The sequence below is a fragment of the Gopherus flavomarginatus genome, unplaced genomic scaffold (assembly GCF_025201925.1).
Source record: "Gopherus flavomarginatus isolate rGopFla2 unplaced genomic scaffold, rGopFla2.mat.asm mat_scaffold_90_arrow_ctg1, whole genome shotgun sequence".
NCBI classification, from domain to species: domain Eukaryota; kingdom Metazoa; phylum Chordata; order Testudines; family Testudinidae; genus Gopherus; species Gopherus flavomarginatus.
The window spans coordinates 234,116-261,517 of NW_026115176.1; the positions used below are offsets into that span (position 1 = coordinate 234,116).

The 27,402-nt window shown below is 43.0% G+C and overlaps 1 protein-coding gene across 1 annotated transcript; it reads right to left on the reverse strand.

Moving 5' to 3' along the window:
- Window positions 1–549: 549 nt before the first annotated feature.
- On the reverse strand, window positions 550–25,550 carry LOC127042687 (olfactory receptor 11A1-like). The gene is made up of 3 exons (XM_050935953.1): window positions 25,442–25,550; window positions 23,721–23,977; window positions 550–1,632 (listed from the first exon to the last, which is right to left on the reverse strand). Exons 1-3 carry the CDS (start codon window positions 25,548–25,550, stop codon window positions 550–552), a joined length of 1,449 nt encoding a protein of 482 aa, XP_050791910.1.
- Between the last annotated feature and the right edge of the window lie 1,852 nt (window positions 25,551–27,402).

A 27,402-nucleotide genomic window follows, 5' to 3' on the forward strand; every position in this document is an offset into this window, starting at 1 on the left:
CAAGGATTGTCCACAGAATATTTCAAATGATTAAATGTGACAAACCTGATCTGCTCAAGGATACAGCTGGTGAAAAAATTGGAGCGAAAAATTGTTCCCATAGAAAAAATTAGCTTTTGTTCCAAACTAGATCTTGTAAAAAATTATCCAGACTTTAAGGGAAAGAAATATATATTCAGTAAACAAACATAAATTGATCAATCAATAGATAGATTAGATAGATACCTTGACAGAAATGGCTGTTGAAATTTATCATTTACCAAAATCATAACTTCATTAAATATATACATATATATACACATACACAGGTGTTTAGTAAATTAAAAAAAACAGTAACCAACTTCATCTTGATTTCTATATACAGTTTTTTTAAAAAAATGAATTTAAAAATATTAAAAAGTGGCTCTGATTTCAACCCTCCAAATAGTAACAACCTCAAAATAAGGAGACTTTTTCAGTAAACTGAGGCTTTTTTTTTTTTTTTCCATTTCTGACCAAAATTCACCCATGGAGAATTCACAAACCAAGACATTATGTTTATTGATTAAATCATTCTGAGGAACTGCTTCTCTTTCCCCTGGCATGGGTTATTAGTCCATCAAGAGGGGCAACCCAGATTGCTATGCTTGGATCCAGATTCTCTCCATTTCGATTTATCTTACACATATTAGCTTGGATGGCCTGAATTCTTCTGAAATTCATAAATTTACCGAGAGTTTTCCTCAGGGCCTCCTTGACCTTTTTGTTTCTCAGGCTATAAATGAGGGGATTGACCAGTGGGGTCAGGACTGTGTAAAGGAGAGAGAACACTTTGTTCAGGTCTCTCAGTGTATCATTTTTTGGCAACACGTACACAATAGTGATGGTCCAATAGAAAATGGTCACCACAATGAGGTGAGAGGAGCAGGTGGAGAAGGCCTTTTGCCTCCCAGTGGTGGAAGGGATTTGCAGGATGGCAACAATTATACAGACATAGGATGTCACAGTGAGTAGAAATGGGGGCAGGGTGAATATAAAGGACAGTATGGAAGCCAAAAGTTCCAAAAGGTGGGTGTCACTGCAGGAGATGTTCAGCAACAGGTTGAAATCACAAAAAAAATGATCAATTTCATTGGGGCCACAGAAAGTTAATTGTAAAATCATTCCAGTTACTATGTAACTAGCCAGTAACCCGCTCACCCAAGACCCAGCTGCTAGCTGGAGGCAGAACCTGCCATGCATAATTATTGTATAATGGAGGGGTTTACATATTGCTAAATAACGATCGTAAGACATGGCTGCTAGAAGATAACATTCTGTAGTTGCTAAGAAGCCAAAGATATTATATTGTATGACACATGCATAGAAAGAAATGGTTCTGTCCCCAGTCAGGAGACTGGCCAGAATGGTGGAGGTGTAACAGGTCTCCAAGCAGGACAAGTTCCCCAGAAATAAGTACATGGGAGTGTGTAGGTGCTGATCAACCACAACCAGCACCAGGATGAGGATGTTCCCAGCCATGGTCATAATGTAGATCACCAGAAACAGCAGGAAGAGAAGGGTCTGAAGCTCCAGGGTATTGCTGAATCCCAGGAGGATGAATTCTGTGACAGACGTTTGATTTCCTCCTTCTGCATCTGCCACGGGTTTTGTCTAGGGGAAAACCAAACAAACTCTGAAGATCATTTGGAAAGCAAGAAGTTAAATGCTCATAAATTTGACCTCACTCTATTCCACACGTGTCCTTCTGGGTACTTTTAAAAGGCTATCTGGAAAAGATCAAATCTTCAAACTGAATTTGATATTTCTGGAGACTGTGTTGAGCTCTATTTCAGATCAAATTGCAAACACAGAACAATGCACAATACTCTAAATTTGACAGCAATACAGAAATTCTTGGCGTGAGGGGAAAACAACAACAATAAGTATAAAGCTTTCATCTCTACCATCTTTTAATAGTTGTTTTGGGACACTTGCTCCCACATTTTCCCCTTATTCATTACAAGGTTGCCCTGTCATAGACAGGCACATTTCAGTGAATGCTACCATATAGTATCTGTATTAAAACCTTTTTCCTAATGGTCTAAGCTTGGCTTCACCCTTCCCCTACCATTGGTGCTGATATGGACACCCTCAATAATTCTTTGTGCGTAGGATCTACGGATCGACAGACATACACATCATTGCAAATGACACACTTTAAAAACAGTGCTATGTCACTGGTATTCAAGGCCCAATTCACAACTGCCTTGTAGATAAGACTGGTTGAAATGTTTTCATCAAAACTGCTTTTCAGTGGAAAATTGGGTTTTGGCTGAAATGCAATTTATTTATTTATTTATTTGTTTATTTTTGGCTTGTGGAAAACTCTTATTTTTCTCAAAATATTCCAGACATATTTGGCCAAAAAATAGAAGCTGTACTTTTCTCCTCACACCTCTCTCATCCTCAATGGGGCAAGGCCTCCATGATACCTATCTCCCCTTCACTGGAGAACTGTGGGAGATGGAGTCCAGCTGGGGATCCCAGCCCATAAAGGAGAATGGGGACTTGAGGAATAAATGGCACATCACATTTTTGCCCTACGTCTTTTGATTTTCAGTAAATTTTTTCATTAAATTCCCCCTGAACAAAACAATGTTGGGAGGAGCACTACTTCTGCCTTGTGTGGTCATTTACACCTATGCAAAGCGAGTGCCACGGGGTGTGAGACACTTTTCACACTCATTTTGTTCTGGGGCACATACACTGGCTTAAGGCTGGAAAGATTCATCTCCATAGTATTCTATATATTATTATTTTTCTGGAACATACCAGGGACAATCTTGAGTAATGGTCCAGGCACTGCTGTGCTCCTTGTAAGTACAGCCTACATCCGTGATTTTAAATCTTTTTTTCATTTGCAGACTCCCAGAAAATTTTCATTGGATGTGTGGATCCTCAACAGTCTGTGGAACACACATTGAAAACCACTGATCTAGACAAACATACTATTAGGGGTGCACAATTGGCTGGGAAGACGGAGTCAGAGAGTCACTATCAATTGCTCATAATTGAGCTGGAAGGGTATATCCTGCAGGTATCTCTCTTGGGTCTAGTTCTATTGAATATCTTCATAAATGATGTGGATAATGCAATAGGAAGTACATTTATAATGGGTGGGGCCCAGGAGCGCCACCAGCTTTATTGGTGCTCTAGGCAGTGGGGAAGCCTGTTCCCAAAATGGTGCCCCCGATAGAGGCGACAGAAGGTCCCGCCCCCAAAATACTGACGATGACAGAGGAGGCAGAAAAGACGTCCGCTGCAGTCGCCGCCCCGCAAATGTTAGCTCCCTAAGTGACCTTCTACATTGCCTAATGGGTTGTGCCGACCTTGGTGGGGACAGAAATGAGGAGTTCAGATTGTGGGAGGAAGCTCTGGGCTGATGCAGAAGGGTGGGGTGTGTGGAGGGGTGGGGATGAGGGCTCTATCTGGGGGTGCAGGCTCCGGTGTGGGGCTGGGGATGAGGGATTTGGTGTGTAGGAGGTGCTCTGGGCTGGGAATGAGGGGTTCAGAGGGTGGGAGAGGGATCAGGGCTGGGACAAAGGTTTGGAGCATGGGATAGGGTTGAGGGCTCTGGCTGGGGGTGGGGATGGAGTTGAGGATGATGGGTCTAGGGTGCAGGAGGGTGCTCCGGGCTGGGCTGAGGGGTTTGGAAGGCAGCAGGGAGATCATGTCTGGGGCAAGGAGTTGGGGTGTGTGGGGAGAGCCTCAGAGGTGCAGGCTCTGCGCGGAGCTTACATCAAGTGGCTCCTGGAATCTGTGGCATATCCTCCCTCCAGCTCCTACATGAAGACATGGCAAGGCAAGCCTCACACTCCACTGCTCAATGGGAGCTTGAGGGCCAAATTAAAACAGCCAGTGGGCCAGATGTGCCTCACCCCTAGTCTAAATAATACTTAGCCCTGCCTCTGTGCAGGACAATAGACTAGATGACCTATTGAGGTTCCTTCCAGTCCTTCTTTTCTATGATTCTATGACTGTGGGAAAACATCCCCCTGAATGGTGAGACAAAGGACCTGAATCCTGAGTCCCTTCTTGCTGCCGCCCTAGGTGAACAAGGAATAGTGAAGGTTCTTGAGGCAACTGATTCTTCTATATCAGCAGCATATGGCCACCTCCCACATCCCTCTCCAACCACTCCAGAGACCCATACTACAAGGTCACCTATCTCTCTGCTCTCCAGGGTCTGCCAGTCCCACCCAACTCTGCACCTCCTTTGTTCCCTTTGCCCACTAGCCCATTCACCTTTTCTCCTATGCTGCCCCCCAATAGCTGGAACATATGTCTTATCTCTATGCCCCATCTCAACAGTAAATTGCTAATTAATAAGAAAGAAAGAAAGAAAGAAAGAAAGAAAGAAAGAAAGAAAGAAAGAAAACTAGATGCTTATTGAACAAGCAACCATGACAGCATAATTCTGCGCATTCTGTTCCCAGTCCATCTATCCCCATTGCCTGTTATTTTCTCCCCTAGCATCCTACCTTGTCATGATTAGCTGAGTCAGAAAGATCTTTGTTACAAGGAGAAATATCATCATGTACCAGGGCTTGTCGACTCTATAGATGCTACAGCACCACAGCTGTGCCACTGTAGCACTGCAATGTGGATATTTGCTGAAGTGATGGAAGAGGTATTTCCATCACCATCATTATTTCTACCCCACAAGAGGCGATAGCTAGACTGATGGAAGAATTCTCCCATTGAGCTAGCAGTGTCTATACTGGGGTTTAGGCCAGCTTAACTATGTCTCTCAGCAATGTGAATTTTTCACACACCCGAGTAACGTAGCTAGGTCAGCCTAAGTTTTATGTGTAACCAACCTCAGTTCTCTAATAAAATCAAGAGAGTGTCTCACCTGCCTTGAGAACAAAGGATTGTTTTTTTGGTAGCTCATCAGGCTTCTAAGAGTATGAACCAAAGAACATATCTAGGGATATGAGCCCATATGAGTGATCGCACAGAAGTCAGAAAACTACTACAGAATCCCCATGGCATTGTCTGCCTTGAACACCAACCTCAGTAGGTGGGGATCAATGAAGCTTAAAATAAGCACCCAATCTTTCAATGCCCTTGTGAGCAATCCTTGCTCTAGTAATTAGTCCCAGAGTTCTCCCTCCTGCATCCGCAAAGATTAGGTTGAAGAATTGAGTCTGAAGGGTTTTCCTAAGTCCATCAGATCTTCCACAGAGTTTTGCTGTAAATGTGGCCTCTTGAAGCCCTCGCTCATATAAGTGTCAGTTACTCCAGTAAGTTGCCATCTCAAAACTGACATGGTCACTTGAGTGAGTACTGGTTACTTCGGTGACTAAGGATGGCAGAATCAAACCCACAGAATTCAGGATCAGGCCCATATTAATGAAACTGAAGTAACTCAGAGCTCAGCGCTGCTTATGAAGTCAGCAAGAAATGAGGTTGGATTCTAAAAGCAAACTGCCTTGGAGATTCGTGTTATGTGAAGCTTTACTGTGTATCAACTTGCCACTGTGACCAGTGGTGAATAGAATCAGACAGCCTTCTGAAACCAAAGTTTGGTTTCTTTTAACACTACATACAAGGCGTTTAGAAGGAAAAAAATGTGAATTTTAAAACAACACATAATCTAGCTTAACTAGTAGCCTTGCTTCTTCAGACACCCCAGCAGGAGCCTGTCTCTCTGCTTCCTTTCCCTAGTTCCCCCGGACAACTTGCTTTATAATTCTGCCAGCATTTGTTTGATTCTCTGGTTCCCAGGCCTTTACCTATCCTAGCATAGTCAATATCAGATCTCAGGTGTTTGCTGAGAAGAGGCTCATCATGAGCCATCCTGTTTCCTTTCCTGATTGATTACCCTTTCTGCCCCTTAATTAAGCTAAACCAGCATATTCGTATAGTAAACGGCCCAATGACCAGCTCAAAACACAGTGTAAAGAAGTTATTACAGAACTGTTCCGATTCCATCATATGGATACTTGTCTGGAAGATGCTTTACTCAAACCAAGTTATTGGGATCAATCCAGTAATAACTGGATTGTTCCTAATAACTCTGGCCTAGGCTATACAGGAAGTCACACTAGATGATCTAATGATCCCTTCTGGCCATAAACACTATGAATCTATGAAAAGTAAAAACAGTGAATATCTTAGGCCATCATCTTCAAAAGTGACCTGTGGCTTTGAGATACCTTGGGCCTGATTTCCAGATTGGCTTCTTGTGGAGTTGAGTGTGATCAGCAATGCGACTGGCAGGTGCTCCGAACATCTGAGAAACCCCAAAAGCCCCAAAGCCAATTTTTATCAAAGGGTACACAAATTTGAGTGCCTCTTCTTTTTTATGCCTCATTTGTGAACATTTGGCTTGGTTTGTTTTGTTTTTGCTGAGTACCCTCAGTGGGTGTGGCTGGGGTTGTTGGTGCTCAGCACATTTGGAGAAAAAGGTCCAGGCTGGATTAAATTAAATGGAGGAACCCCAGCTTAGTGGTTTCCTTGCAACATTTGGCCTCAGAGTCTGCCCAGGGCAGCTACCATGTAATGCTTGCTTTTGAAGCAAGGAACTGAGCAACAATGGCCTGTAAGACTCCAATGCTTTGTTGAATCACACCGTTAGCATCCAGTTCTGATGCCCTTACTTGAGATCCCCTTTCTGCAAACCCTTCCTGTGATGTTGCACTACATTATGCTTTATAAAAATATGTTTATAAGTGTGAATATGATGTAACTGGAATACGCTTTGTGCAAAAAGCTTGGAAAAGCTCACCTGGAGATTATATGCTTGTTATTTGCCCATGAGAAAGATAGTAGATGTCAAGAAAGTCATAAGAGAATTCAAGATCACAATTCAAGGCTGAAGAATTATGGCCTGAACCACTGCTGAGCATGCTGGGATTATTTATTTATGTATTGTCTTTTGTACTTCTCTATAATAAAATATAATTTTGGGGAGGGATAATTCAATGGTTTGAGCATTAGCCTGCTGAACCCAGGGTTGTGAGTTCAATCCTTGAGGGGGGCATTTAGGGATTTGAGGCAAAAAAAAAATGGTTGGGGATTGGTCCTGTTTCAAGCAAAGGTTTGGACTAGATGACCTTCTGAGGTCCCTTCCAAACCTGATATTCTATGATAATTCAGCTCAGCAGAACATGTGCTCCCAGTGTGATGCTGTAGCCAAAAAGGCTAATATCCTGGGGTGCATAAATAATGGAAGCTTAAATAGGAGCATATAAGTCATTTTACCTCTGTATTTGTCATTGGTGCGACTGCTGCTGCAATACGGTGTCCAATTCTGGCGCCCACAATACAAGATTGTTAGTAGATTGGAGAGGGTTCAGAGAAGAGCCACAGAATGATTAGAGGATTGGAAAACATGACTTCTAGTGATAGACTCCAGGAGCATAATCTGGTTATCTTAACAAAGAGAGCGTTAAGGTATGACTAGATCGCCATCTATAAGTACTTACAAGGGGGACTAAAAATTGATACTGGGCTTTTCAATCTAGCAGAGAAAGGCCTAACGTGATCTAAAGGCTGGCAGTTGAAGCTGGACAATTTCAGACAGGAAATATGGCAAAAAATTTTAACAGTGAGAGTAATTAACTGTTGGAACAATTTATCAAGGCTTGTGGTGGATTCTCCATCACTGACAATTTTAAAATCAAGATTGGATGACAACTCATGGTTGCCTGTGACTCATTCCTGCCTGATGGAAGATACTCTGCAGCATGTTTCAAATTTTGTTGACATTCAAACATTTATGGGGGATATTTCCAAAAGTATAGAGGGAGGCTGGGTGTCTGTCACAAGAGGTCCTGGTTGTTGAAGGGAGGTGGGCTTAGCTCTACCTGTGACTAATGATCAGCCTCCCAGAGGATGGATCTCTGGCCAGAGATCAGGCAACAGCCTGCAGGTTGCTTGCTCCATAGAATCATAAAATATCACGGTTGGAAGGGACATCAGGAAGTCACCTAGACTAACCCCCCGCTCAAAGCAGGACCAATTCCCAACTAAATCATTCCAGCCAGGGCTTTGTCAAGCCTGACCTTAAAAACCTCTAAGGAAGGAGATTCCACCACCTCCCTAGGTAATCCCATTCCTTTTCTGCAGAACTGCTGCCTAGCCACTCAGTCCCTAGTCTGTAGCAGTGCGTGGGATTCTTCCATCCTAAGTGAAGGACTCTGCACTTGTCCTTGCTGAACTTCATCAGATTTCTTTTGGCCCAATCCTCTAATTTGTCGAGGTCCCTCTGTATCCTATCTCTACCCTCTAGCATATCTACCACTCCTCCCAGTTTAGTGTCATCTGCAAACTTGCTGAGAGTACAGTCCACGCCATCCTCCAGATCATTAATGAAGATATTGAACAAAACTGGCCCCAGGACTGACCCATGGGGCACTCCGCTTGAAGCCTGCTGCCAACTAGACGTGGAACAGTTGATCACTACCCGTTGAGCCTGATGATTTAGCCAGCTTTCTATCCACCTTATAGTCCATTCATCCAGCCCATACTTTAACTTGCTGGCAAGAATACTGTGGGAGACTATATCAAAAAGTCTGCTAAAGTCAAGGAATAACACATCCACTGCTCAGTTAGGGAAAGAGACTCAGGAGAAAGAACCTAGAAGGAGAATCTCCACACCCACCAGCTGGGAGGCCTGGCTGGAGAGACCTGCTGTGTGTGTAGGAGCCACAGAATGGGCTAGGCAGGACCAGTCTGTTGTGACTGGCACTGTGGGTTGCACTAGTTTTGGAAAATAAACCCACCCCTGGACACAGGGTTTGAAATCCCACTGCTTTTGGGAGCTGCATTTGGCTCTGCATTTGCACTGTTGAGGAGGATGAAAGGCCCAGGGAAGCAAAGCAGTCTACGGGAGCAGAAGGAAACCTTCCCATAGTTGGGACCCTCCTTCCAGATGGTGTTGGGGTATCCTTTCACACGGAGGTTACCTCTCCAGGGAAGGGAACTCCAGTCATTAGGAAAAGGCAGGTGTTAGTAATAGGAGATTTGATCATTAGAAACATAGATAGTTGGGTTTGTGAAGACCGAGAGAACCATATGGTGACTGCCCACCTGGTGCGATGGTTGCAGATCTCTCGAGGCATCTAGACAGACTTATATCTAGTGCTGGGGAGAAGCCGGTGGTCTTGGTACATGTAGGTAAGAATGACATAGGGAACGGTAGGAGAGATGTCCTGGAGGCCAAATTTAGGCTGCTAGGGAAGAGACTGAAATCCAGGACATCTATGGTGGCATTCTGAGAAATGCTTCCAGTTCCATGCACAGGGCCAGGTAGGCAGGCAGAGCTTCAGAGTCTCAATGCGTGGATGAGACGATGATGTAGAGAGGAGGGGTGTATATTCATTAAGAACTTTTGGGATGGGGAGAACCTACACAGGAGAAATGGACTCCAACTAAACCAAAGTGGAACCAGACTGCTGGCACTAAACATTAAAAAGGTTGTAGAGCAGTTTTTAAAGTAAGAGATGGGGGAAAGCTGACTGCTGCAGAGGAGCATGCGGATCAGATAGAAACTTCTCTTAGAGGAGAATCTATTGGTAGAGATTCTCTAGGTTATAGTCAGAAACAGAGGATGGAAGAGGATAATGTAAGGGCTGGATCAGACAAGAAACATTCACATAAAAAGGTTTCTGACACATCAGAAAAGGGCAGACAGTTAAACAGTGACAAGTTTTTAAAGTGCTTGTACACAAATGCTAGAAGTCTAAATAATAAGATTGGCGAACTAGAGTGCCTCGTGATAAAGGAGGATATTGATATAATAGGCATCACAGAAACCTGGTGGACTGAGGATAATCAATGGGACACAATCATTCTGGGGTACAAAATATATCGGAAGGACAGAACAGGTTGGGAGTGGCACTATATGTGAAAGAAAATGTAGAATCAAATGAAATAAAAATCTTAAGTGAATCCACATGTTTCATAGAATCTCTTGGATAGTAATTTCATGCTCTAATAAGAATATAACATTAGGGATCTATTATCGACCACCTGACCAGGACAGTGATAGTGATGATGAAATGCTAAGGGAAATTAGAGAGGCTATCAAAATAAAGAACTCGATAGTAGTGGGAGATTTCAATTATCCCCATATTGACTGGGAACATGTCAACTCAGGACGAAATGCAGAGACAAAATTTCTCAATACTTTAAAAGACTGCTTCTTGGAGCAGCTGGTATGGGAACCCACAAGGGGAGAGGCAACTCTAGATTTAGTCCTGAGTGGAGCGCAGGAGGTGGTCCAAGAGGTAATAATAACAGCACCACTTGGAAATAGTGACCATAATATAACAACATTTAACATCCCTGTGGTGGGAAGAACATCTCAACAGCCCAACACTATGGCATTTAATTTAAAAAAGAGTAACTATGCAAAAATGAGGGGGTTAGTTAAACAGAAATTAAAAGGTACAGTGACTAAAGTGAAATCCCTGCAAGCTACATGGGCACTTTTTAAAGACACCATAATAGAGGCCCAACTTCAATGTATATCCCAAATTAAGAACACAGTAAAAGAACTGAAAAAGAGCCACTGTGGCTTAACCGCCATGTAAAAGAGGCAGAGAGAGATAAAAAGACTTCCTTTAAAAAGTGGAAGTCAAATCCTAGCAAGGTAAATAGAAAGGAGCATAAACACTGCCAAATTAAGTGTAAAAATGTTATAAAAATAGCCAAAGAGAAGTTTGAAGAATGGCTAGCCAAAAACTCAAAAGGTAATAAAATGTTTTTAAGTATTTCAGAAGCAGGAAGCCTGCTAAACAACCAGTGAGGCCCCTCAAAGATAGAGATAGAAAAGGAGTGCTTAAAGATGATAAAGTATTTGCAGAGAAACTAAATGAATTTTTTGCTTCAGTCTTTAAGGCTGAGGATGTTAGGGAGATTCCCAAACTTGAGCTGGTTTTTGTAGGTGACAAATCTGAGGAACTGTCACTGATTGATGTGTCACTAGAGGAGGTTTTGGAATTAATTGATAAACTTAACAGTAACAAGTCACTGGGGCCAGATGGCATTCACCCAAGTGTTCTGAAACAACTCAAATGTGAAATTGCGGAACTATTAACTAGAGTTTGTAACCTGTCCTTTAAATCGGCTTCAGTACCCAATGACTGGAAGTTAGCTAATGTAATGCCAATATTTAAAAAGGGCTCTAGAGGTGATCCTGGCAAATACAGATTGGTAAGTCTAACATCGGTACCGGGCAAATTAGTCGAAACAATAGTAAAGAATAAAATTGTCAGACACATAGAAGAACATAAATTGTTGGGCAAAATGTTCATTAAAAAGAAAAAGCAATAACAAAAGCAACCTTTATGCTGAAATACAAGAGAAAAAAGTGAGTCTCAGCTTTCAATTTTCTAATTTTTTTCAGAAGTTGATTTCCTCAGCTATCTATATCAGCTGCACCGATCTGTGGTTCACAAAGCTAACTGATGTGCACACCGCTATGCAAGAATGAGGCAGCATCTTTCAGCGCAGGCCCAAGTGATGATAATACAATGCTTTCACCTGGAAGAAAACCTGAGCCTCTTCCGCAGGGCAAAGCTTCAGAAAAGGGCAAAGGATTTAAAGGACTAAAACTATTCCATTTAAACATCAGAAAGCCCCTTTTGAATGAGGTGGCATTCCCCCTTCCAGATTGCTAACAGGCATCCCGGTCAGTCAATGTGGGGAATGCACAAACCAGTCAGGAGAACCATGATACATGAGTAAACAAGCTAAACACAAGACTGCCGTGCCCTTACTCCAGCCAGAGAGCCATTATTCACATTAATAAATTGTGAGGCAGTGAGAGTGAGTGAATAGAGCACTGGAGAGCATATCAGGAGACATGTGTTCTAATGGCTCCCTTGCCTCTGTTTAGTCTTCCACCTCCTGCCTGTTTAAATTATGAATTACTAGGAATAGGAGCTGTTTCTTAACTGTCTATGTAATGGACCTGGCAGAGTAGGGCCCTGATCTCAACTATAGTGTCAATAATACTCTAATACTTGCACAGGGAGTTATTGGAACAGTGCAAGTACCAACTCCAGCACAGTCAGGCTGCTAAACACCCCAGATCAGCTACAACAACAAAATAACATACCAGACAATAATTTAGCACTAAAATAAAGATGTACCGATCATTACAATGTCCCCACTTTAGTTAAATAAGAACTTTAAACAATAACTCCTAGGAATGCAGATAGTCTTCCATCCATGTAGGTTTCCAAGCTGATCTTCCTACTCCAGTCCTATATTCTGTCCCAGAGACAACATGCATAGTTGTATCTAGATTATCAGTAAGTGCAAGATTAACGTCGTCTAGGTCAGGTCTATCCATTGTGGATAGACTGTTTGTTGAAGACGGCAATGTGTTGAGATCCTGGGAACACTCTGAAAATTCCTCCTCCATACCCAATGTTCCACCACGAACAATAGATACTGGCTGAGGGGCATCCAAATCCTTGTCTGCAAACCGTCTGTAACATCTAAGCTTCAAATACTTCAAAAGCAGCTGGGTGAGTGGAACTGTAACACTACAGATTTCATCAGTTATCTGATTGTCTCAGTCTTTCTATCTGTCCACATCTGTACTGCCACACACCTTGAGAAGATATTGTACACTAGAAGCAGACACTAATTTTCAATTGGAGCCTCTGATAGTGGGGATTGCAAGTCGATCTGTATGAACTCCCGTAGCTTACTAGGTTGGAGCATTTCCCCCAAAGAAGTTCTGCCTCCCCTTACTGATACTTTCCAGACTTGACAGGTAAGATAGGAGAGCACCTAGTCCTAACATCTGCAGACACCCTAGTGCAAAATAACGTGCCAGCGTCTTTTCATACCCCAGGTGTTCTGCTGCTGCATTATCATGAGTACCCTCCAGTATTGTTCACTGAAAGCTTGCTAGCAGGTCAGTCCTGTTACCCCCAGACACCAGCAAGTTGGTAGCTGGGTCAATGGACTGTGTTGAGCTGGCCCACTCCAGTCTGGGCCTCCTTTGGTAGATTTAGTGGCATCAAATATAACTCAGGGGCCCTAGACTGTTCTTGCCACACGTCCTCCTGAAACCAGCCTGAGCCTATTCTCACGACCCTCACCCCACTGAGAGTGTCCACAACCACAAGTTGCTTTCCAGGTTTATGGGGAGCTGTGCATGTGAATTAAGAAAGTTTGTGAATCCATCACAACAGGCATCCTGGGTTTTGCTTGGTAAGGGGCTGCCAGAGGCCACCGGTCTGTGTGTGCACTGAATTCCACACACAGACCACAGGGCCTTGGAATGATTCAACCCATAACAGCAGCGTGAGTGCTTGTGCCAAGCAACATCTTTGCTCCACAGCCAGAATGGCTGAGAGGATCAGGGCAAACCCAATTCCATCACTATTCATAGACCTCTTTGACCACCCAAGAGAGCACTCCTCAGGGAGGCTGCCATTGTGGGCCCACTTGCCCTGCCCAGATTTCTCTGTGACATTGATGTGGCATGAAGAAGCAGTGTTGATGTGCTTAACTTTGAGGCATGTAGAAAATCAGTGGGTCTCACCAGGCCTACTTCCACACTCAGGCTCTCTGAACAATGAATGACAGGAAATGGGCACCTTGGAATGGGATTCACAAAAGCCAGAATGCTAAGCAGCTGTGCCATCAGGGAGCTCAGCCCCCAGGTGCCAGGTGGCACCCGTCTCGGAGCTCTAAAACCTTCGCTGGCGTTAAGCACAGATGTCACTTCTATGCTACACCTTGATCATGCTGCCCAGGAGGCTGGACAGTCTCCTGACTGATTTTCTACTTGATCATCATGATTGTTTATATGATAACAATAAGCAACCAACTTAACAAAATGTGCTGTGTCTGATACACTGCCCTGACACCCCTGCTCAATCCCCAGCTACAGAGCCTGAGAAACGAAGAGATAGAGCAGGCCCTATGGATGCCAGTCCGTACATTTCAGACCTCCCATTGAAAACATCACTAGTTTTGATTTGGATAGAACAAAATGGAAGTGGTTAGAGTTTATCTGTAGAGTGCATATGATTCCTTTGGACTTGCCATTTGGCTAATCCAGATGAAAATGAAGCAGTGTGGCTGAGTGATTAGTTTGTATTGATTTATTCATTCGATAGATGTCACCTCCTTTTTTCATCTGAATGGATGATGAATAAATGATGATCCTTTCAACTGTATTTGTTATTCCACATGATTCTCTGTTGGGGTGAATTATGCATTTAGAGACAGACTTTCAGGCTCCACAGTCAAGGCCAGTTGTCCTGAAGGGCCTGGCTCTCATTTAAGCACCACAATGAGTGAGCAACCTTTCAAAAGTTAGGGTTAGAAAGTGAGCGTTGCAAAAGCAGAAATGCCAGCTCATGCAACTTTATCTTGCTTCTTTTGGTATTTGCTGTTTTATGGTAAAGTTGTAGAACCTAGATGCATACAATTATGTTAGAACCTCTCCAGGGAGTTAGGAGACAATTCCTATCCTTGTGCAATATAAAGAAGGGACTTGATCAGGGTGTCCTACCATTCTTGCATGCCCTAACCACCACACTGTGAAGTCTTTCTTGCTTTATATCTGGCTACTGCATATTTAATTATTTACACACAAGAGAACAACTTCAAAAGGAGGGACTAAGCGAATAGTCCATAGCTTGGTGGTTAAGTCATGACTCTAGCAGTTAGGCTGAGACCTCATAGTTAGAAAGGTTTTTCCTACTTTCTAACTTAAATCTCCCTGGCTGGAGATTAAGCCCATTACTTCTTGATCTTTCTCCTCAGTGGACATGGAGAACCCTTCATCTTTGTCCTCTTTATAAGCCTGTAAGATATTTGTAGACTATCAAGTTCACCCCCACCCTTCTTTTCACAAGACTATACTTGCCAAGGGCTTCTTTTTTTTCATTTGTCCGCATAGGTCAGAGGAAGGTTTCAAGACAGCTCAGCAGAACTTCCCTTTGTATTGACATGAGAAACCTAAGGAAATGCTCATGCCTTCAATTTACCAAACCCTACAGCCCTCTCTCCTGCTTCAAATCCCTTCTCAAAACCCACCACTGCAAAACAAACAAACAAATGAACAAACACAACAACATTAAAGGATTAAAAACTGAGGCACAGAGAGAAAAAGAAACAATATTAGCATGAAAGGAGTCTGATGCACAGTCCTGATTGCCCCAGCTAAAAAAAAAGATATAAAGGTACAGAGAAGGGCACCAAAAATAATTAAGGATATGGAAGAGCTTCTTTATGAGGAGACAATAAAAAGACACGGACTGCTCAGCTTGGAAAAGAGATGACTGAGGGGGAATATGAGAAAGGCCTGTAAAGTCATGGCTGGAGCGGAGAAAGTGAATAAGGATGTGTTGTTTACTCCTTCACATAACACAAGAACTATGAGTCACTGAATGAAATTAACAGACAGCAGGTTTAAAACAGGGTGACCAGATGTCCCAATTTATAGGGACAGTCCTGATATTTGGGGATTTTGTTTATATAGGCACCTATTACCGCCCACCCCCTGTCCCGATTTTTCACACTTGATATCTGATCACCCTAGTTTAAAACAAACATGAGGAAGTATTTCTTCACACAATGCACAGTAAATCTGTGGAACTTGTTGTCAGGGGATGTTGTGAAGGCCAAAAGAATAACTGGATTTAAAAAGGAATTAGACAAGTTCCTGTAGTCTAGGTCAATCAATGGCTATTAGCCAAGATGGTCAGGGATGCAACCCAACGCTCTGGGTGTTCCTAAGCCTCGGACTGCCAGATGTAGGGACTGGCCTACAGAAGATGGTCACTCGATAATTGCCCTGTTCTGTTCATTCCCTTTGAAACATCTGACATTGGCCACTGTCAGACGACAGGACACTGGAGCATTGATCTGACCCAGTATGTCCATTCTTACATTGCTATGAGCATCCATCTCTCCCACATGTCAGGATATCACATAAAAGAGTTGCCAGACATGTCTTTGCAGCAGAATATCTCTGGATACATGAGTTAATAAAATACAAAATAATAAAAACAAAATAAAACTATCTTCCAAATCCAAATTCTTGGACCACATTTTGGGCTTCTAGATCAGGTGTTGGAGATGATGTAACGGGGTTCACGCACTGCTGGAGTGCTCCCTTGTCGCTGGCTCTGAGGATTAGCACTCAATTTGTCTGGCACCCGTCCCAGCAGTTGCTCTCATCATGGCCTCTCTTTATCTCTGGATCTCAAGGTGCTCCTCATTTTGACTCAACCCTATGGCCAGGTCACTATGTAGTCCTTCTTTCTGGGGACTACACAGGACAAGCTGTCCGTATGCTGCGCCAGGCAGTCTTCTAGTCCAAGCCAGGTCCAGAGCGACTTTCCCAGTAGCTGGTAAGAGGAACACAGCAATGCACACTACTCCAGGTCCCAGTCCTATGGGACTCTATGTCCAGCAACCACTGTCTGCTCAATCTCAGATCCTGTTTCTAATATCCTGGATTATTTCCTACCTCGCCTTTCTATATCCTGGACTACCTCTGAGTTCACCAGCCTGAGCTTCCTCTACTACCTGTGTCTACTTCAGCCATCTGTTTCTCACTAGACCTTGGAACTCCTCTTTGTCCTTAGACAACTCCCTTTCTCTCTGCGGAGTGACTTCAGATCTCCTCCTAAAGACCCCTCTTGCTCTCAACTTCCAGGCTTGGTAGAAACCCAGCCTGGCCCTGCCTGTTTCCAATAACTCACTGTGCGAGTATTAGAGTATTATTGATACTAAAGCTGATGTCAGAGCCCCACTCTTCCAGGTCCTTTACATAGGCAGTAAGAAACAGCTCCTGCTCCAAGTAGTTTATAATCTAAACAGGCAGGAGGTGGGAGACTAAACCGAGGCAAAAGAGCCATTAGAACATAGGTCTCCTGACCTGCACTCCAGTGCTCTATTTACTCTTTCTCTTGCTGCCTCACAATTTATTAATGTGAATAATGGCTCTCTGGCTGGAGTAGGGGCATGACAACCTTGTGTTTAGTTTGTTTTTTCATGTGGCATGGTTCTCCTGGCTGGTCTGTGCGTTCCCCACATTAACTGACCGGGATGCCTGTTAGCAATCCTGAGGGACTAATGCCACCTGATTCAAAAGGGACTGTCTAATGTTTAAATAGAATGGTTTAATTCAGGCATCGGCAACCTTTCGGACGCGGCTCTCCAGGGTAAGCACCCTGGCAGGTCGGGCCAGTTTGTTTTCCTGACATGTCTGCAGGTTTCCACTGGCCACGGTTCAGTGATCCAGGCCAATGGGAGCAGCGGGAAGTGGCAGCAAGCACATCCCTTGTCCCGAGCCAGTTCCCAAGACCCCATTGGCCTGCAGCAGCGAACTGTGGCCAGTGGGAGCTGTGATTGGCTGAAGCTGCCGATATGGTATGTAAAGAAACCGTCCTGGCCCACCAGAGTGCTTACCCTGGTGAGCTGCTTGCCAAAGGTTGCCGATCCCTGGTTTAATTCCTTTAAATCACTTGCCCTTTTCTGAAGCTTTGCCTTGCGGAAGGGGCTCAGGTTTTCTTCCAGGTGAAAGCATTTTATTATCATCAGTTGGGACTGTGCTGAAAGATGCTGCCTCACTCTTGCATAGGGGTGTGCATGTCAGTTGGCTTTCTGAACCACAGATCAGTGCAGCTGATATGGATAGCTGAGGAAATCAACTACCACAAAAAAATAGAAAATTGAAAGCTGAAACTCACTTTTTCCCCTTGTATTTCAGCATAAAGATTTATTTTTTTTTGTCAGAGTGTTCCCAGGATCTCAGCACACTGCCGTCTTCAACAAACAGTCTGTCCAAAATGGATAGAGCTGACCTAGAGGACATGAATCTTGCATTTATTGATAATCTAGATACAACTCTGAGTGTTGTCTCTGTGACGGAATATAGGACTGGAGTAGGAAGACCAACTTGGAAACCTACATGGATTTCTGGGAGTTATTGCTTAAAGTTTTTATTTAACTAGAGGGGGTGTGGCAAATTGCCAGCACTATTATGATGGGTCTTGTGCTTTCTCTTCTTTGCGGGGAGTTCAGGGCACCATTTCTTGCCCCTGCAGTGGAATGTTAACTGCCCCACTAGTGTCCTAGAGGTGGGGAGTGGAGAGGGATGGACCTGGGCCCACCCTATACTCCAGGTCCCAGCCCAGGGGCCCTGAGGATAATGGTAAACCACTTGAACTGACGCTTCCTTCCCCTGGGCTACTTCCCTCTCCTGCCCTTCTGCTTGTATGGGGGCTTCCTGCTCTTCCTCTGTACAAACCAGGTGCCCCTTTACCTAGGGTCTTGGACTTCTTAGCTCACAGCAGCACTTCTCCAAACTGTCCCCTGCTTCCCTTCAAACTGTTCTCTGCTCCAACACCAATCCTTTCTGCTCCAACTCCCACACTGTCTGATTGAAGCAGGGTTTTTTATTTTGTGACTGACTGCAGGTGCTCTAATTGGCTTCAGGTGCTCTAGTTAATCTATAGCAAACTTTCTACCGCTTACAGGGAATAAGACTCCCTTCTAAACCTCTCCTGCTGCTCTCTGGCCATGCTGTATCACAGGGGGATGTTGTAAAGATCAGTGCATCTTTATCTTAGTGCTAAGTTGTTGTCTGGCTTGTTATTTTGGTGTTGGATCTGATCTGGGGGGTATAGCAGCTTGTTTGTGCTGGAGTTGGTACCTGCACTGTTCCAATAACTCCCTGTGAGAGTATTAGAGTATTATTGATACTATAGCTGAGGTCAGGGCCCCACTCTGCCAGGTCCTTTACATAGACAGTAAGAAACAGCTCCTTCTCCAAGTGGTTTATAATCTAAACAGGCAGGAGTGGGAGACTAAACAGAGGCAAAGAAGCCATTAGAACACAGGTCTCCTGACCTGCTCTCCAGTGCTCTGTTCACTCACTCTCACTGCCTCACAATTTATTAATGTGAATAATGGCTCTCTGGCTGGAGTAAGGGCATGACAGGCTTGTGTTTAGCTTGTTTACTCATGTATTATGGTTCTCCTGGCTGGTTTGTGCGTTCCCCACATTAACTGACCAGGATGCCTGTTAGCAATCCTGAGGGAGGAATGCCACCTCATTCAAAAAGGGCTGTTTGATTTTTAAATGGAATGGTTTAATTCCTTTAAATCCTTTGCCCTTTTCTGAAGCTTTGCCCTGTGGAAGAGGCTCAGGTTTTCTTCCAAGTGAAAGCTTTGTATTGTCATCACTTGGGCCAGCGCTGAAAGATGCTGCCTCATTCTTGCATAGCGGTGTGCACATCAGTTGGCTTTGTGAACCACAGATCGGTGCAGCTGATATGGATAGCTGAGGAAATCAACTTCTGAAAAAAATTGAAAGCTGAGACTCACTTTTTTCTCTTGTATTTCATCATAAAGGTTGCTTTTGTTCTTGTTTTTTTGAAATTAACATTTTCACCAAAACAACTGGAAAATGCGGATGTTTCATTCCAAAACCATATAACCCCAAATGATATTTTTTAATTTGGAAAGGTTAGCATAGTACTACCTTGAAGCTGTAGGCAGTGGTATCTCATCCCCTAGTCTGCCCAATGGGCCACGTTCCCCAGCTGAACTACATCTCCCATGATGGACCAGGGCCAAGGACACCTATTATGCACCATACTGGCTCAGCAAGAGGTGCATCTTGGGAAACAGTCTGCCAAGGAAAGGTGGTCCATAGAGGAGAATGACGCGCAAGCCAACTCCCATGAGGCATCAGGCCACATTTCATACTTTTGATTTGTTTTGTTTGCAGCTGAAAGGTTTTGTTCTTTGTTTGTTGCTGTGATTTTGTCAAAAAGTGAATTTTCCCTCAGAAAAACAAAACATGCCAGACTGGGGAGCTGCTACAACTCCCCAATCTAGCCTGTACGGAAACCGGAAAGCAGATGGTGTCCCATGATTGATTATAGAAGAGTTAATGAAGCTACAGTACTTATGGCCCCAATTGTAGTCAGCCTTCCATCTATAGGGACCGAGTAGTAGCCAAGGATAAATGATTCACTGTCGCTGGACATTGCTAATTGTTTCTTTGCTATCCCATTAACCTCTTTAAATTAATAACAAGCTGAGTTATGAGGACTCCTGAGTTCCTCTTAACACCAAAGAGACAAATGCCTGAGCGGGTACAAAAGAAGGTCTGGCTGGCAAATTTGGTACAAACAGTTATGAGTTATAGTTGCCAAAGGACGAGATATAACAATTCACAGAAATAAATGCACAGTATGTATTAACTTATAGGGCCAAGTTAGTGGTCCTGCATTTTTGGTTTTATTTGCTTATATTTTTGCAGGTTACTCTATGAATTTTTGGAAGGAAGAATTATACAGTGATGTTTGCTTTGTTTTGCTGCTTATGGGCTCAGTTGGTATGTGAATACTGGATCTGTTTGTGTGATTGAACCCTATCTGAAGAATAAGCCATAAAATTGTTACACAATGCACAAGCATAAACACATATGAATGGCTATATCGGGTCAAACCAATAGTCTATCAAGCCCAGTATCCTGTCTTCTAACAGTGGTTAATGCCAGGTGCTTCAAAGGAAATGGACAGAACAGGCATTCATCAAGTGATCCAGCCCTTGTTGCCCATTCCCAGGTTCTAGCAAAGAGAGCTTAGGGTCACCATCTCTGCCCATCTTGGCTAATAGCCATTAATGGACCTGTCCTCCATGGCTTTATTTGGTTCTTTAAAAAAATTTTATAGTCTTGGCCTTCACAAGTACCTCCAGCAATAAGTTCCACAGGTTGACTCTGTGAAAAAATGTTTCCTTTTATTTTAAACCTGCTGCTTATTAATTTTGGTTGGTAATCCGTAGTTCTTGTGTTATGAGAAGAAGTAAATAACACTTGTTTTACTTTCTCGACACCAGTTATGATTTTATAGTCCTCTATCGTATTCCCTCTTTTGATCTTTTCCAAGCTAAAAAGTCCCAGTCTTGTTAATGTCTTCTCATATAAAGTTGTTCCAAACCCCTGATCATTTTGATTCCTTTTTTTCCTGTGCCTTTTCTAATTCCAAGATCTATCTTTTTTCAAGATCTATAAGAACCAAAGATTTATATAGACGCAATATAATATTTTCTGTCCAGGGCCGGCTCCAGGCACCAGCATTTCAAGCTGGTGTTTGGGGCAGCAATCTGCAATGAGCAGCAGTCCCTGCTGTTTTGCCCCAAGCAGCGCGCTGAATTGCTGACACGGACGGCGGGGGCAGGCCGTGTGCCTTTAGGGTGGCAGGCCCATTTCTGCGATGGCGGCAATTCAGCGGCAGCTTCTATGTTTAGCTGTCCACAGCAGCTTCAGCTAAACATAGAAGCTGCCACCGAATTGCCGCCGCTGTGGAAATGTGCCTGCCGGTCTTAGGGCACATGGATTGCCCCCGCTGTCCACAGCGGCATTTCGACGCGCTGCTTGGGGCGGCAAAAACTGTAGAAATTCTGTATGATTATCTATCCCTTTCCTAATAATTCCCAACATTCTGTTAGTATTTTTTGACAGCTGCTGCACATTAAGAGGATGTTTTCAGAGAACTATCCACTGTGATTCCAAGATTTCTTTCTTAAGAGGCATCAGTTAATTTAGACCTCATCTTTTTATATCTATAGTTGGGATTATGTTTTCCAATGTGCATTACTTTGCATTGATCAAGATTACATTTCATCTGCCATTTTCTTGCCCAGTCACCCAGTTTTGTTAGATCCCTTTGAAATTCTTCACAGTCTGCTTTGGAATTAACTATCTTAAGTTGTTTTGTATCAAGTGCAAATTTTGCCACCTCACTACTTACCCCTTTTTCCAGATCATTCATAAATATGTTTAATAGTACTGGTCCCAGTACAGACCCCTGGAAACAGATTTGTTATCAGGTTGGGAAATCTCCCTCACATCCTCAGCTATAAAGACGGATGAAAAAAAAAATATTTATTTTTTCCACAATGGCCTAATCATTCTTGACAGTTCTAAGGTGCTAAAGTGACCCCACTGATTGTTTAGCAGGCTTCTTGCTTCTGATGTATTTGAAAAAAATAATGGAATTATCCTGGGGGAAAGTGTATAAAAGCCCACAAAATCTTGGAAAAATATATTCTAACAAAGTCAGAGAGAGAGTTGGCAAAAAACACTTAACTGGGCAGTAAGTTATTATTCCTATATGAATCAATCATTCCAAGAGACCAGGAAAAGTTCAAGTGTGTACATATACCATACACCAGTGAACCCTTGGCCTTTCCAGTATAGCTAACCAAGAGCTGCAAGAAGTGTATCAGGTAATATATTCAAATATATTGGAAATAAAACAAGATATTATGAAACAGTGCCAAAAGAAAATGGGTTGAGGTGGATACTCGGAAAATGGTGAACATAAATAAGAGAAACTCAATTGGATTGTGGAACCTTAATTAAAACAAAATAATTGCAATTTGAAATGCAAACTATTATGAATTTATAGTAAAAAAAAAAGGTTGGAATTCCATAAAATAAGTCAAAATATGTGTTGTCATTAGCAAAAAAGGGTAACGTAACATTATAATCAACCAAACCTGGTTCATGAACCAAGAAATGTGCTGTATACATGGAAAAATAATTAATTTCGAATATAAACAATGCCTATAGCACCCCAAAGGTGACTAAAACCTTTATAACTTACTCTAGATTAATATCACCAAATTTACAGGAAATAGAATGGAATGATACTGTGACAAAGCGGGACTCACCACGGGCTGCTGAATATCAGATCCTGTTGGTGTTACCCTGGGCTCTTTCCTACCTGACCTTTCTGTCTCCTGGCCCACCTCTGAGTTCACCAGCCTGAGCTTCCTCTACTCCCTGTGTTTATTTCAGCCACCTCTTTCTCACCAGACCCTAGACCTCCTCTTTGTCCTTAGACAACTCCCTTTCTCTCTGGGGAGTGACTGCAGATCTCCTCCTAAAGACCCCACTTGCTCTCAACTTCCTGTCTTACTAGAAACCCAGCCTGGCTCTGTCCAGCTTGGCTTCCTCTTCATTTACACTTTATCAGGCTCCAGCTTTCCTCCAGGTGCAGTGTATGAGGTTAATTGACCCTTTTCAAGGTGCTCAGGCCTGCTGGGGCTTGGAGAAGTGAAACATTCAATGAGAGAAGTGGTAAATCCGGATTCCTCACAGTTAGAGCTGTTGAGGGGAATATTTCTGTGAAAATTTTTGAAAGAAAACAACTGATTTTGTCTGAATATTTCCACTTGTTTCTCTATTTTTGTTGAAAAAAAATGTTTTCAGTTTTGGGGAATTCCCCCATCCACTTTCACATTTCAGCTTTGCCCGCCTTTTGCCCCTGTCTTTAGGATGGGTCAGCTTGTTCCTTGTTATCTGTGTGGAATGTTCCAGTATCAGAGTGTCCTGGTACCATGTTTATATTTCTAGTATCCAGTACACTATAGATATATGTTTATGCAACATCAGCCCTATCCTTGCCAAATTCTGTGAGCAGGTCCTGCTTCTGGCTCACAGCTTCACTTTGCTTTATGCTAGCGAAGTCTTGACTTTTACTTTAGTTCAGGCCCCGGGCCTCATACCAGGTCTCAGATACCAAGGTTGAGATCTCAGGGCCTCCTCTTACCACAAGTGCTTTGGCTTGCAGAGAGTCCTTCCTCCTTGCAGTCATGGCTTATGACCTTTACCTAGCCACATGCAACCCACTCCGCTATACGATTATGATGAGTTTCAGGATCTGCCTTCAGCTGGTATATACCTCCTGGGTAACTGGTTTCTCAGCCACTGCTTTAGTAGTGGAGATGGTTCCCCAGCTAAGCTTCTGCCGCCCCAATGTTATTAACAATTTCTTCTGGTGGAAATGATCATTCTGGTCTCCTGCTCCCCAGTGTGCCTTGCCCGTTTCCTCTTCATTGTTGTGTCTTACATTCTTATCCACTCTGCCATCCTGCAAATTGCCTCCTCTGTCAGGAGTCAGAAGGCCTTTTCCCCCTGCGCCTCTCACCTGCTGGTGGTCTATAAAACCAGGTATGGAGAAAGTGAATAAGAAACTGTTATTTACTCATTCACATAACACAAGAACCAAGAGTCACCCAATTAAACTAATAGGCAGCAGGTTTAAAACAAACAAAAGGAAGTATTTCTTCACACAACGCACAGTCAACCTGATGTTGTACAGGCCAAAAGTATAACTGGGTTCAAAAAAGAATCAGATCAGTTGATGGAAAATGCTGATGAAAAACAAGACTTACTGTATTTTCAAACTTTTACCACTATTAACCAGTAGTGTGCAGATCATATGGATATCAAGTTGGGGCAGAAAAAATTGTGCAAAAATAGACAGTTGCGGTAAAGCAGCAGATTATGACACTGAGTGCAGCAGCAAGTGCTTAATCACAGTGTTGGCACATGTCCAAAATCTTAACTATAAAAATAACAAGAGCAAGGAAACCACAGAGATAAGGAGAGTGTGAGAGAGAAAATACTGCCTGAGAATTGCTAGCAAAACATTCTCCCCAGAGGACCTGCAGACAACTGGCCATCGGAAGCAGGACATTGCCAATTCAGCTTCACCTCTGATTGTATGTAATTGTGATTCATGGTGTTTCTAGCTAACTGCAATTGGGATTTTTTGTGTTAATAAAAAGTGTTGTTTGTTTGAACTCTGACCACCCTAGTATAGTGAAACTCTTTGAAGGGTAACAAAGAATATGTCTATCAGTGGCTATTAACCAGGATGATTAGGGATGCAACCGCAAGCTCTGAGTGTCCCTAAACCTCTGTTTGCCAGACGCTGGGAATGGATGACAGGGGATGGATCACTTGATGATTGCCTGTTCTGTTCATTCCCTCTGAAGCACCTGGTATTAGCCACTGTCAGCAGACTGGATACTGGGCTAGATGGACCATTGGTCTGACCCAAATAATGTGAATGGCTATTCAAATGTCCTTATGTCTCACTACACCTGCAACAGGTGTTAGTCTTGGAGGGAGGGGTTAAGAGGGGAAAGACCAGCTCAACTGGGAGCTCAAAGTGGGGTGCAAATCTCCAGCTCTCACCCTATGAGGGAGATCTAGCTGGGAGCAGGAACTGACAATATATGGGTTCTGGCTACACCCTCCCTGGAAGAGGTGGGAATGACATGGGCAGAGCAGGCCTAAAGGAAAATGGCACCCTAGGTGAACTTGTACTTTGGTGTCCCTGGCCCCTGTAGGTGCTGCCCCATCACCTTTGGCCCTTGTGGCCTCCCTGGGCTCCCTACACCCCATCAACTATGGGCCACACTTCCTCCCCACACCAGTGGTTAATTTGTATTGAAAGGGGTACTGGGGCTCAGCCCCAGCACAAATTGAGCCCTAGCTGGGCAGTTGGAGAGTGGCAGCTGATGGCCAGATGCCGAGCTCTGAGGCGACACTGCTGTCAGCAGCAGCAGCACAGAAGTAAGGGTGGCATGGTATATGGTGTATTGCCACCCTTACTTCTGCGCTGCAGCTGCAGCACATGATGCCTGGTGCTTGGTCTGCCACTCAAGTTGGGCTCCGCACTGTCACACAGGGGCTGCATCTTGCTGGCAGATGCCAGGGCCATTCCTCAGCCTTCTGGCCACTTCTGGCTCACCAGAGGTGCCATTTCAGATTCTGGGAGTGGGGGGCAATTTTAACCATAATTCCAGGGGCTACTTAGGCACCTGAAAACTCTAGTGGTGTTTTTGAAGAAAATAACTTAGAAATTAGTTGAATGGAGCACTGTATCCAATTCCTCATATTTTAAATGTATATGTAAGTTTAGAAGAATCAGGAGATAACATAGCAAGATATTCCCAATCCCAAACCTTGAGGTATCAGTTCTGGAGTTTTATCACAGGGATCAGAAACACAAGTTTGATACTTTGTACACTATCTTTAGTAGAGATACATAAAATAAATGAAATCTGCTTAAAATCTGCTTACTTTTTCTGACAGACACACTCTGTGTTACTGTCATTATCTACTCTACATTAGTCACTTGTTTTTTACTCCACTAAAAAGTATATACTTAATTTTAACATACATGAGGTTTTTTTCTCTTTATTAAGAACAGACATTTATTTTTCTAATTATTTTGACATTTATATTTACCAATCACAATCATGTACATGACTCACTAACATTTGACTCCATCATTACTATTACTATTAGACTTAGAACCGCATTTATTTTCGTATGACTTTTAAGCTCTTTTACAGATATAACTAAAAATACAATTTGAAAATAAGCAACCTTAATCTGCACAGTGTTGAAAGTTATGTGTTTAGCTATTTTTTTCTTTTTTCAAACTGGCACTGCTAAGGTGAGTACAAGCAAAAGTTACTTTCTAAAAGATAATTATTTGATTGTACCCCTTTAAATAATGAATGACAAAGCACAGTAGGGTGATAAAAGTAAAAATGATAATTACTCCATCCAGGACAGGTCAGGCATTTTAGAACTCAGAGAATTAAATTTAAGCATAAGAGAGAAACAAAACTATGATATGCCCAGATCAGTCAAAAAACTAAAATAATAGGATTGTAATCCCTAATGAACTCTGAAAGAATACAATTGAAGGGAATGCATTGCACATTTCATAGAATCACAGAATCATAGGGTTAGAAGGGACCGCTCTCTATACCTACATCCGGGTCATTAATAAAGATGTTAAACAACACAGGACCCAGAACAGATCCCTGTCGAACCTCACTTGAGTCCTCCCTCCAGTCTGACAAAATTCCATTAATAATTACTCTTTGTCTGTGGTGGTTTAACCAATTATGTGTCCACTTAATGGTAGGTCCACCAAGCCCACATGTCTCTAGCTTACTTATCTATGTCAAAATCCTTGCTGAAGTCCAGGTATATTATATCCACTGCATTCCCCCTATCCACCAAATCAGTTACCCTGTCAAAGAGGGAAATCAAGCTGATTTGGCTTGACTGGTTCCTGGTAAATCCATGCTGGTTGCTAGCGTTCACCCCTTCATCCTCCAGGTATCCACAAATTGAATGTTTTATATGTTGCTCTAGGAACATACCGGGTACTGAGGTCAGTGTGACTGGTCTGTATTCCCCAGCTTCTCCTTTTCCCCCTTTTTTAAAGTTGGGCACTATGTTAGCCCTTCTACAGTCTTCTGGGAAATTTCCTTCCATCCATGAGTTTGTAAATATTTTTTGCCAGTGACTCTGAGATTTCTTCAGCTAATTCCTTCAGAATAGCATCCAGCCTCTGCGATTTGAATTCATTGTTTTTATTTTTTTGCAATATAGATGTATCCCCGGAGTCCTTTAAACGTATCAGCCTATGATGAGTGTGGGGACGATCTGTATAATTTTTAACCTGTATCTTAAAAGGTAGCTTATGTATTTGATTTTTGTGAGGCTATCAGAGGGCAGCAGACAGTTACAGCACACTCATCCACAGGGAG

What these genes read in the sequence shown, in the direction of transcription:
- LOC127042687 (XM_050935953.1), bottom strand. Translation starts at nt 25,550, where the DNA reads ATGGCCCTGGCATCTGCCAGCAAGATGCAGCCCCTGTGTGACAGTGCG. An exon ending in GCTGCAGCTGCAGCGCAGAA is followed by an intron (nt 23,978 to 25,441) that starts GTAAGGGTGGCA and finishes CTGGTTTTATAG; the next exon opens with ACCACCAGCAGGTGAGAGGC. An exon ending in AGAAACCAGTTACCCAGGAG is followed by an intron (nt 1,633 to 23,720) that starts GTATATACCAGC and finishes GTTTTCCCCTAG; the next exon opens with ACAAAACCCGTGGCAGATGC.